Genomic DNA, 12,563 nt, shown 5'->3' with positions numbered 1-12,563 from the left:
ATCAGAACCCCAAAAGAGCTTTATGAAAGGAAGACGAGCAGAAGACATTACAAGATAGAACCAGGACGCTATTGATACAGGTAAGGTGAATGGGAAGGACTTTTCAGTGATATTGGTGGACCTACATAAGTCCTTCGACTCCATCTCCCATAAATATATATTGTCGCAACTAAAAAGATTAGGATTATCCCTTAAAAGGATTCACATGTTGGCAGCACCATTAAGATTCTGTTTTTCTAAACTTAGCTCATTGTGGCGAGAAGATTATTTCGAGATAAATCGGGGATACAGGCAAGGAGAGCCTTTGTCTTCAACCTTTTTCATTATTTTATTGGACTATTTACTACGTTCTTTCTCTAAAAATGAAATGCCAACTATGGTTTTAATTTACATTGATGTCTTAACGGTTTACTGCATAGGATTTTCGTTTGGAGATCACTTCGTATATGAGAGCGATGTTTGGGACCACAGAAGCATTCTCCGAGCCCTAGGGTCTAGTGGTCAACACCAACAGAACGGAAGTTTTATCTTCACTGAAAGAACCTTTGAAGAGATGTTTTCCGTTATTGAAATGATGCAGTAGATGAGCTCTTCTTGGACTCTCAGTTACAAAAGAGGATGGAGCGATTGGCATCAACACTAACGCTGAGAGACTCCTAAAATCTATATTTAATACTACGTCGTGTTACGATAGGCACCATATTAATATATTAGATAGGGTAAAGATATGGAAAGCGGTCGCACTACTTTGAGTAATCAATTTACTTAGGTATACCCTTTATTCAGAGAAAATTAAAGACAAAATACACATCCTCCCGGAAAATTTAAATGGGGTTCAAAGTGAGCTATTCCTTCTAAGAGCCAACAGTATACTCCATTTTTATAATGGGGAATAGGTCTAAAAAATATAGAAACCGAGTGGAAATCTTAAAAATTTATCCTGATTACAATCAAAAGCTGTTCGGATTTCCGGGCAAAATGATTGAAATCCAATTTAAAAGGATACGGGGTTTTCATGCCACGAAATAATTTTCATAGATCAGAGTATATAGAATAAATTAATTATGTGGTTTAAAAAAAGAATAACATGGTCACCCTGAATATTTGGGAAAAGAGCAACATAACTGTAATTACGTATCATTACATATATGCTTGTAGCATTCAGATGTTTTAAATAACCACAAACTCAACTCTAAATTTAGCTATGATACAAGCAAAAATTACTCCGATGTCCATCCTCAATTCTACTCCGAGTGCATCAAAGAATTACACTTATAAATACTCAACAAATCGACAGTATTACTTTTCAACATTCGCAAATTTGGGATTACTTATACTTATAAATTATATGTTCTCTCTTCAAAAATATAAGTATAGTTACAACATTGGAAAATAAAATAAAAAATATACAGGTAGCATGTACAAAAACCCGGGTACTTTTACATTTAATATTATATTCACTATTGTTCCATTGATAGAAAAAAATAAAGAAATGCTGTAGTTTGTTAAAAAAATTGTGATCTGCATGTTTAATAAAAAATATATTGATGGCCTTATCATGTCAAAATATCAAATATCTACCATCAGATTTTGTCCTTCTTTCAATTCAGAAGAAGTTGAGAGCGGCGAATAAAAAAGCTAGTTGTTCCACGTGTTTGTACAACTCCATAGATATATCAAGTTTACAACGTGGTTTTGCGTAAGATAAATAAGTCAAAAATACTTGCTTAAATCGGAAATAAAAAGTGAATTGAAACTTTTATATTTTATTTTCTGACATATCTTAATAGGAAACATCGAAAATATGTTCAAGGAGAGTCATGTAATTTAAAAAACTAACTTACTTTTTATTGCATAATAAATAATGTTAAGTTTATATGTTTCATTCATATATCATCAAAAAAGTAACATTAAAAGGAAATTATTTTTAATATAAAAGTACATACAGCTATCATAAAAGATATTGAATGACATTGGTTATTATACTACATATGCTAGCTCATTTTCATTTGATTTCGAGTTGGTAGCTCTGAGGGACTACCTACTCATACAGTAGTAGGTCAAAATGTCAACAGACAAAACGCTGATCAACAAAATGACTAATGTACAAAAATTTGAATGGATAAAACATCGAATGGGCAAAACGTGGACCGGAAAATATTACATTTCAAAATATGAAAAAATGTTTCTACTACATTTCACTCCAGACATTTTCTGCACAAGGTATTTAGCCCAACACCCCTACATAAACAAACGAAAAGGAATCCTCACAAGACAACATTTATACCTTAAAATTTGGGACTATTTCGGGTACCACCGGCCTCAAAATGAGATGAAACCGACCACTTGTAATTAAATTACTTTTCAGGGTCCCTCTCAATACCCCAATTTATTTAACGCAAATTAATAGTTATAACGTTAATTCATGTGTCAAGTATTTAATGTTCAAATATCTACGGATTTTATTCTAGATTAATAATAATAACAAGAATAAAAAGGAGAAGTGATCAACTTGACAAAATCAAACTTCAAAAGTATCCCTCTTAGATTGAAAAAAAGAGTGGAATCACCATAGCCCAGATTACTTATACTTAATCAATGCAACTCCATCGAACCAATTAAAGGAACATTAAAAAAAAAAAAAAAAAAAAAAAAAAATCCTTCTCTTTTCTTTTTCTTATCGTCCAGTACAAAAGAAAATAAACAATAGATCACACAAACAATATAAACATAAAAACAACAGTAATTAATTTAAATTTATAAAATGAATATTGTACAGCGCACAGTTGGAGATTCTGGTAGGGTCCTGTCCATTCCAAAAATTTGGAGACCTTGCCGACTTTGGCGTCCAAGTCCAATTTTAAATAAAGATTGTATTTTCCCAGGATTTAAAAAGGACCCAAGAAGGTTGGAGAAAGAGATTCTCTGATTGGCTTATTTTTTAACAAAAACGAAGTCAGCCTTGCTCAGACGATTATTGAACGTTTCTCTCTGGGTTACTCGTGGGGGAGCGTGAGCCCCTTCTCCATCGTCACGAAGAAGTGTCCCACATGGGCATCTGCCTTAGGAATAGATCCAGAGCGACCATTAAGTAACTTAAGTAATTTATTTAGATCCATGATCCATTGGTACTGAATTCCTCAGTCCCCTCAAAACAACAGAAAAAATGAGATATAAACAAAGAGAGGAGAGAAAAAGTAGAAGGGGAAAAAAGATATATATATTATACAATTTTTCATAACATTAAGCCTCATGTCACAAACTATATACATAAATTAATTCAAGCTTCATGAACAAAAGATGACTCATAGCATACCCGTAGTGAGTGAGGAATTCCAAAAATGGGACATTCATGAGAGTCCTCCAAGTAAATCCTTTTTCTTTTTCTCTCTTTGTTTCTATCCTTTTTCTTTTTCTCTCTTTGTTTCTATCCCTTTTCTTTTTCTCTGTCTTTGTTTCTATCTCTTCTAGATGGGGGATACGAATACTTATGCACTTTTATTATGAGATCAATTCAAAAATGAGTTTTTTCCTTGAGATAAAGTCGTGGCCTTATTCTTAATTGACAATGATATAGAGCGTTTTTGGAGAGGCTCCTTCTTTAAAATTAAAGTTCATATTTTTAGCTATCCAATGCAATACTTTTAAGCTTTGTGAATCTTTTTGTCTTGAAGCTATGAGCCTCTGAATAAAGAGCACCTATTTTCCACTTTAGACCAGCATAGTTCTAGTTAAAAGTATGATGCAGACATTTTAAAAATAGTTTTAGAATTTTTTAACATTTGGCTTTAAAATATATTCATATAATTATCCTTATATTCAACACCAAGGGCTTAAAACAGCTTTGAACCATAAAAATACCCAAAAATAAAAAAGGTATGGTCTTTTTCTGAAGGCCACGAGATTATGAGAGAAAAAATAAGGCCATATTTGGAATCAGGATCAAACTGCAAGTAAAGTTCCTGAAACACACTTGAGACAAGGTTTAACTTTAAAATTTAACAATTTAGGGTCATGGAGTCTTTGATCTTCACTGACATCTTGAAGAAAATCGGGACTTAATTTGATGTTGTGGACATTTCTGTAAAGAATATCCGCGGTGGGGTTTAATTATCCTGAAACATGCTCAATCCTGCAATTGATTTCTGCAACATATGCAAATGTAAGGAATTTGCTTGGAGACAAAGAGGGATTGCGGATGTCGATTGCAGTCACTAAAGTTTTGTGGTCTGTGAATATACTCAATTTTTCAACATCTAAATGAAAATGTTTAATGATTTGCTTAATAGCTAGTAATTCCCCACCAAAAGTTGAATATTTCTTTTGCGTTTCAGATAAAACTTTAGACCAAAATGCTAGTCACCCATTCCATTTTTGTTCCAGAACAGCTCCCATTCCAGGATTAGACACATCTGTTGTAAGGGCTAAAGGAAGAAAGTTGTCCCAGAATTAAAGTTGATAACTGAGGATTAACGCAAAATCAAATTCAATTCTCCGGAACCAGTTCTCAACATCCATTGAACAGAACCTAGGAGTTCCGCAATGGCCATTGTTAAATTCGCCTCTTCCATTTTAATCGAGCATGCTTGTTTTTTTAAGTGAGACACAAGTGGTGAAGTTTGCCTTTGGGATATTTTTTGAATCACGTCGGGGTCACAATGTAAAGTATTTAATGTTCAAATATCTACTGATTATATTATAGATTAATAATAATAATAACAAGAAGAAAAAAGAGAAGTGATCTACTTGATCAAATCAAACTTCAACACATATTAAATATTCTTATTTATTCTATTATTTGCTCATACATATAAAATAGATATTATGACTAATTCAAAGTTTCTAAAGTATCCATATTTTCATATTTATTAAAGACATTCCATATTTTTTTATTAACATTGTCATACTTTTTGGATTTTCTGTTCAAGTCCAGTCCATTTTGAATTTGTTGTAGATACATTTCTGTTGAAGCTTGCTCAAGGATTATTTTCCTTAACAATTTTTCCTTTGTAGAATGATTCTCTTGCAAACCTATATGAAAAGCATTATGCCAGACCTTCACTGAATTATTCGTTCTTGGTAAATCATTTTTCCTTTGTTCGAATAAATTCCATAGATCGATTTGAAATGAAGGTTTTCGTACTTTCCCTTTGATTGAATGTAAATTCAAAATATTTGTAAGAAATCACCGAGCAATTCCTCAGTTTCCTCGTCAAGTGTGCTCATTTACCTTGTGAGTGTGACCATGTATCTTGTAAATGTGTTGTGCACATTGCCAGAGGAAGAAAAGGTAGGGCATGCAAATGCTTGATAATCAACTGACTGTTTTCATGATTATACCATTCCTAAAAACCAAAGATTTGAATTTTTTGTCATAAATATTGATCAAAATGGAAAAAACATCCTGAAACTTTAGTTTCTGGGGAAAAAATTTTAATTTGGTTAATCACAGCTATTTCTAAATCTACCGTTATTGATTAAGGGCTAAGGGGGATTGGGAGGGGCCCTTACTGGTAGTTTATATAGGAATGGTGCTGCTGGGTTGGTTTCAGGCGGGAAATGTCTTAATGGGATATATTGCAGCACCATTTGGAGTAACCCTTTGGTTTATATTCTACAATCGACCTTCTATCAGCAGACATCTTGTCTGGTCGATGTTTAGTCTATTCGACAGTTTGTCCATTCGATGTTTAGTCTATTCGACAGTTTGTCCATTCGATGTTTTGTCGGTGGATGTTTTGTCCACGCACCATATTTTACAATTTAGTTAACTCAGTTATTGAGATAAACTATATTCAAATTGACAAAGTCTTCTAAACTAGTTTATCTCAAATTAAGCAAAACAACTAGCTCGGACATATTAATAAAATAAATGTTTCGTGATATCAATACACTATTCAGTGAATTTGTATTCCATACATAAATGCTATTTATCTGACTCAAAGTATTAATGGTCAAATGAAAATTGTTTGCATATTTTGGCAGTTATTTTTTTTTTTCTTAGAACTATTAAGCTAACTTTTTTCTAACAAATCAAATCAAACAACGATCAATAACAAATGCAGGCTGATATAAACTTGATTTTTTTATATGACTAACTCAAAGTACTGACAGTTCAAATAATGAAAGTTAGCTTTTCTGTCGATACAATTTTGGTATTCTTCTAACCACTAATTAAATCAATTTTTATTAGTTCACTAATTAGCAGAACACCCATATCTGTTGTTTGGAATTGAGTCGAATAATACAGACTCGAGTCCACAAATCAGAAAAACAAAAAATAAAGTAGCTATGACTGCCCAGTACCCTTTTTTTTTAATATATATTTTAGTAACTGTAATATTGTGAAATTTGTTACAAGACAGTGATATATGAGTCTCCTCAATGATTAAGTAATCTAATATCTAATTAGAAGTTTACGAGAAATTGTGATTGATTATTAAATTATTTGACGACAGCGCCACAAACATCCAAATATTTCATGAGGTTTAATGACAAAAATTAACACTGAGATCAACTTGGGTATATACAAATTTGAAAATTATCTCATTGTTTGAATCAAATTAAAAAATCATGGAATAAAATTGCACCAAACAGATTCTATAATTTTTCAATTTGATCAACCCTAAAAGTTTACCAATATTTTGTTTAAAACAGTGCTTCTTTAGAGCTGGTTCACGACATAGATGGGAGATGTGAAAAGTTAATCAGAAATTTGGAATAATTGGTAACTCTCATCTATGGACTACCTCAACTTCGATAAAAACGAAAACTATTTAAAATTTTATTAGATGAATGTAGTACTTAGGGTGAACCGATGTAGAGTGTCGTCCGAATGTCAGAGCCAATCCGAAAGTTGGTCATTCCAAAATGAAAAATATTAGACTTTCATAAGTTAAAAAATATAATACACATGCGTCGCAGCAATGGAAAAAAGGTAAATTTAGTGCAAGATCTGTTGATTGGGTTCTTGGTGGTTGAAAATGGGTCGGTGGTAGATTTGAGCTTCATTTGAACCACCTACTACTGTGTTGTGTTTATAAAATTATCATTAATAAATATAAAATATTTATGTGCAAAAGAATACTCGACAATATACCTATACGATATCATATGACAGCATATGAACAATACCTATTTATCATAATATCATTTTATATTGAATCAAAATTTGCAATCGTATTTATCAATATATTTAATATAATTTTTAGGAAAAATGTCCGTTCGGCAAATTGTTCTTTTACAAAATGTAAATACAGCCAATTGTTCTTTGATAAAATGTACATTTGGTAAATTGTCCTTGGGCAAAATATCCGTTCGGCAAATTGTTCTTTTACATAATGTAAATTCTGCAAATTTTTCTTCGACAGAATGTACATTGGGTAAATCGTCCTTTGGCAAAGTTTCCGTTCGGCAAGTTGTTCTTTTGCAAAATGTAAATTAGGCAAATTGTTCTTTGACATAATATACATTCGGCAAATTGTCCTTTGGCAAAATTGTTTTCTGCTGAATTTGTTTTTTTCTTTTTTTGTTAGATAGCCTTTTCAAACTTGCACCAGTTGGAAAAAATGGAATCAATCGACGAATTTTTTGGTCCTAAATATTTGGAAAAGGCACAGAACCCTAATTGGAATCTGCGCATACAAAATAATAATATCAAATATCTTATAATATTAATTTGCTTTGTACAAATCAAATCAAATTTTAAATAGTTATGAATTATATTTGTAATATATCAAATAATCTACTCATCGGCAATGGATCTTTTCATTGTTTCAATCCTGATATCTCATTCCCAAGAAAGGAGTCCACTCTACACCCTTGTTAGGTCTGGTAGTTTTCCTCGATGAATTTTCACCCCGTAGTCCCTTGTGGAATTTGGAATCCAAATATTTCTTGCGATAGATAATCAAGTTAGAAGTATATTCCTTCTTATTGTGAATATATTTAAATTTTATGGCAATAGCTCGTGTATAAAAATCAGGGTCTTATAATACTCTATTTCTTATATTATTATATTTACATATCCCACATCAAATGTTTTATTTTATTCAATTTGAATAGTAGTGTCTTGAAGAGGAGGTAAGACTTGACATTGACAAAATCAACATTTCTATGTTATCATAGTTAATAAATATAACGCTTTTCCTTATGTAAATCCTCTTTAGTAGCTACATTTTGAGTGAAATGTAGGAAAATATATCATGTAAGATAGGAATATCTAAGATAAACGAATAGCAAGACAGAATGTTATTTTAAATGAGTATAGTTATTCGAATATGTATATATTTTTATTACACAATATACATCTTTCAAAATTGCAGAGACTGGATAATTGACTTTCTAGAGAAGATTCAAATGTTGTTAACGGAGTTCGATAAAATGAGGAACAGGTTTTCTTAATAAGCTTGACATTAACGAAAATTGTATACACGTCAAATGAAATTGTAATTTAACTCATATCTTAGAAGTAGCACTAGATACAATAAATACACATAATACTTAATTTATTTAAATGTTGTATCACATTAAGAAATATATATTTACTTTCAAAAAAAAATTTTGATTTGACCTTTTTAAAAACTTTTTCTTCAGATTTAATCCAAAGTTAGAGATGAGTAATTACAAATAAGAAACGCAAATTATGATTGTTTTTAATGAAGAAGATATTTTTGGGTTGTAACTTATAGAAGACTGAGTATACAAGTCAATAGAGAACTGACTGAGAAAAAAGTCATTCTGATAATCTGCAAAATAAGCTATTTCTATTGTAGAGATGTAACTAAACAAAATAATAAATTTACTGTTGCCGTTTGCGACGATTTCTTGCCTCAAAAACTTCATGCGTGCAAAAAAAAAATCAATGAAAAGATGCAAATTCTTTACTTAAAAACTCTCAGTTCTTCCTGATCGATAAAAGACTCAAGCCGCGTAATTTTTTTAATAAAAATTACAGGTGTAATTTTGGAGATGCTATATGGATAAAATCATTGATTTTTTTAAAATCAGGAAAAACAGACTGTCCGTTACTTTGAATTAGAATCTAAATTTTTAACCCAAAATACGAAAATTTAAATATTTAAAAAATCAAAAATTTTCGACTTGCCCCATATAAAAGCGCAATCACTTGTGTTTTTGGAAATGAAAGAGAACTATTATATTTTTTTAACCTTAAATTAAACTAAAAATTCACAACGGAGTATGAAAATGGATATTTAATTACGTACAGTAAATTCGTCAATTTTTAAAATAGTAGTTTATAGCAAAAAAGTTCAATTAGTAGTTATCTAAATTATTATTATAGTTAAAAATTGATTTAATTATTAATTATTCTTCGTTTTGAAATACTAATTTCATAAACCATATTTTATCTAAAAAATATCTTAAATTTGACCTCAAAATATTTGTTTGAAATCAATGGAGATAAACTACTAGTTTTTGTAGTATTGTATGAAACCAATTACTAGATGAGTAATTTATTAATCATATACATGATGTTTAAATCAAATTTGTATCGGACTACCACATAACTTAAAAAAGTCATCAAAAATTTGTAAATTTTTTTTCTCTCATGAAAACTGGATTCAAAGGTAAGATTGGTGGAGCAAAAGCTATATAGTGTTTGAATAGTAGAAAATACAACAATATTCTAATGAAATCACAAGTATGATAATATAGGGATATAATTTTTTTGTAATTGTTCTGTATTTTGATAACAACTGTTTTAAACAAATATTATTTTATAGAAATAAATCCATTTAAACAAATTTTTAACTTAAAAATTTCACAAATTTAAAACATATTAGGATATTCCCAACTTTGACCCACGTGACCTCATTATATAGTATCACAGTTAGGAATGACTGTTATTGTCTTTTCTTTCCATAATTTATTATATTTATAGACCTAGTGTGGAGTTAATAGGCCATCAATTCTTAAAATTATTTTATAGATGATGTCTTTAACAATGTCTTTCTGTTATCATTTTTTGGATAAACTACGGTTACAAAGTCAGTATTCATAAAGATCATTACCGAAGCGCATCTGCATTCTCTCTCCCTGGTTTTAAATGGCTTTACCACTATCGTTGAGACACTGATCGATGTAACAATTGTAGTGAAGATAGTAGTGTGGCTTTTGCTTACTACTATAGTAATTTGAAAATAATGCCGAAATTGCGATATGAAACAACGTAGCTCAATGGACAACGAGCTCGGGAGAAATTAATCTCTTGAACTTAATGTAACATTTGTACAAATATGTGTATTGTACATATAAACAATACTAGCGATTGTACCCGGCATAACTCGGAGTTATTAGGCGCAGACGAACAGACAATATCAAATACACAATTTGTTTTTATAATACAGATTTGCTTAATTAAAATAGAAAAGGACTACCCAAAAAATCATCTGTGTTACTCAACGTTTTTAATGAGCCCACTAACACATAGTTACTCAATATTTGGATGTTCTATCCTCAATTATAAAATAATAATGATAAAACTTTGGGAAAAAATAATTGTCGTTGTGTTGTTTGGCTGTAGCATAATCTTCCCACGCTAAAAAATTTTTACGCTTTAAAAACTAAAATATAAATGCAAACCCCAATTGTCCAGGAAAAAATGAGAAGGGTTGTCAAAGGTGGTCTCAAATTGAAGGTTTATAAATACACTTAAAGGTCATATTCTTATTGACTCGATTGAATTAGTCCAGCTACAGAAATCAAAGTAACTGTTGAAACCTCTTAAAACAATACAAAAAAAAAATCATATTCTTTAGCAACAATTAAAAAGGGCCTGTACATAACACTCCCAACGATTTATTCCTGGCCATGATAAATTCGAGATTCTTTATGTGTCTATACTATCAAATTTAAAACATCTATTATGACTTTGGGTGTCATTGGCAATAATGAAAATGTTATATCTCTATTGTTAATCTAGATAAAAAGCTTGTCGGTGCCGAGTCACAATACATTTTTTTTAAATCGCACGAGATACCCTGGATGAGGGTCTATAGTAGGATAAAAGTTATTCCAAAACCAGCTCCTACACATGCAACTAAAAAGACAAAAACGTCTTTATGGAGGAAAATATAGATTTTTCGCACCTGGAGACCTGAATCTCTCTCTCTCCCTCTTGACTTAAATACTTTGGACTTCTATTTCTATAATGTGTTAGAGATTAATATGTACTCTAAGCATCATAATAGCCTTTATATTTTTGTATAAATTTGTATATTATAAATATTTTTTTAGGTCTCTATTTGTTTGGCTGCTACAATAATTTCAACTTGTTTCGAATTTAAGTTTATCACTCTGTATTAGATGATTAAAATTGAAATAATTACATAAGAAACTATTTATAGATCTGTTATTCAATATTATTATTGAGAAAAAAATATTATCGATAAATGAAATATTGATTTGTTCTTTTCAAAAATAATTTTTTTATTATTAATTAAATTCAAACATTACATGATATCTCATTATGAGATTATATAAGTTAGTATGTTAAATAGGACTGAAAAAAGCCAAATATATAGAATAACTTAGATCGGGACAACTTTTGTAAACTTCTTCTAGAGGTATTAATATTTACTTTTTTTAATCTCGTAAAAATTTTATCAAAAATAAACCTTCCCCAGAAAAAATACCTAAATTACGTATAAGTTTTAATCCGGAGGAAAGGCTTTCACACCTTTCAAAAATTATTCGTTACAGTAAAATATAAGTTAATGTTTACTTTAGCAGGAGTCAAATTAAGTATCATGAGTCAAATGAGACCAATACTAGACTCTAAGAAACAATTTTTTTAGTTTCTTAAACAATCCCGGAAGTATAAAAATATGGAGCTCATAATTTATCAAAACCAATCGTTGATGAATTAATATATTAGAACTGTGGAATATTTCTAATTTTGAGATGTTTTTTGTTCAAGATTTCTTTTGTAATAAGGACCAAACAGTGACACTTTTTTTGTAATTTAATCAACTAACCTTTTTTCTACTATTATATAGAGTAATACTATAACCATTTCCGAGTATTCCAACAACTCCAATGATCCCAAGATAGCAGCACGAAATATTATATACCATAGGATCTACCTCTTTGGGAGCGTAGGCCCTGGACCAAATATCATCATCATCAGTATTAGGTCCGAGTGTAATAGATGAGGATGTGTTAAAGAATTCTGTCTCATCACCTCCTTTGGCTAGAGACATGTTATTAGACACACAATCTGAAAGTAACTGTTGAGTGAATTACTATTCAGTTAGTTCTATATATTTTTGCATTTACCTTGTATTAGTGAATTGTTTTTTATTTTCTACGACCGCCTACTCTCTCCTCCTCTTTCTCTTTAACTCTTTCTTTCTCTATCTGGCATTATCCACATTTATCGCATGATGACTACATACATTCCCAATAACAAATATATTCGAGATGCCCGTTTCTCTTAGTTAGTGAGCCTCCAATGTTCCCTTAATATGGAAACGGAGATACATTGGAGAATAAAGGTGCTTGAACATAACGTCAACCGTCAAAACTTTGACCGACAGAAC

The 12,563-nt window shown here is 30.6% G+C and overlaps 1 protein-coding gene across 1 annotated transcript in view; it reads right to left on the bottom strand.

Moving 5' to 3' along the window:
- Positions 1-12,282, bottom strand: part of LOC121116962 (rhodopsin) — a 54,649-nt gene extending 42,367 nt beyond the window's left edge. The window contains exon 1 of the mRNA XM_040711282.2: positions 12,000-12,282. Coding sequence (XP_040567216.1) covers positions 12,000-12,224 — 225 coding nt within the window. The 5' untranslated portion in view covers positions 12,225-12,282. The remainder of the gene's footprint in view (positions 1-11,999) is intronic.
- Between the last annotated feature and the right edge of the window lie 281 nt (positions 12,283-12,563).

Source organism: Lepeophtheirus salmonis, chromosome 4 (assembly GCF_016086655.4).
Source record: "Lepeophtheirus salmonis chromosome 4, UVic_Lsal_1.4, whole genome shotgun sequence".
NCBI classification, from domain to species: domain Eukaryota; kingdom Metazoa; phylum Arthropoda; class Copepoda; order Siphonostomatoida; family Caligidae; genus Lepeophtheirus; species Lepeophtheirus salmonis.
The sequence above is the reverse complement of the archived record's forward strand: the minus strand, read 5'-3'. Positions and strand labels throughout refer to the sequence as shown.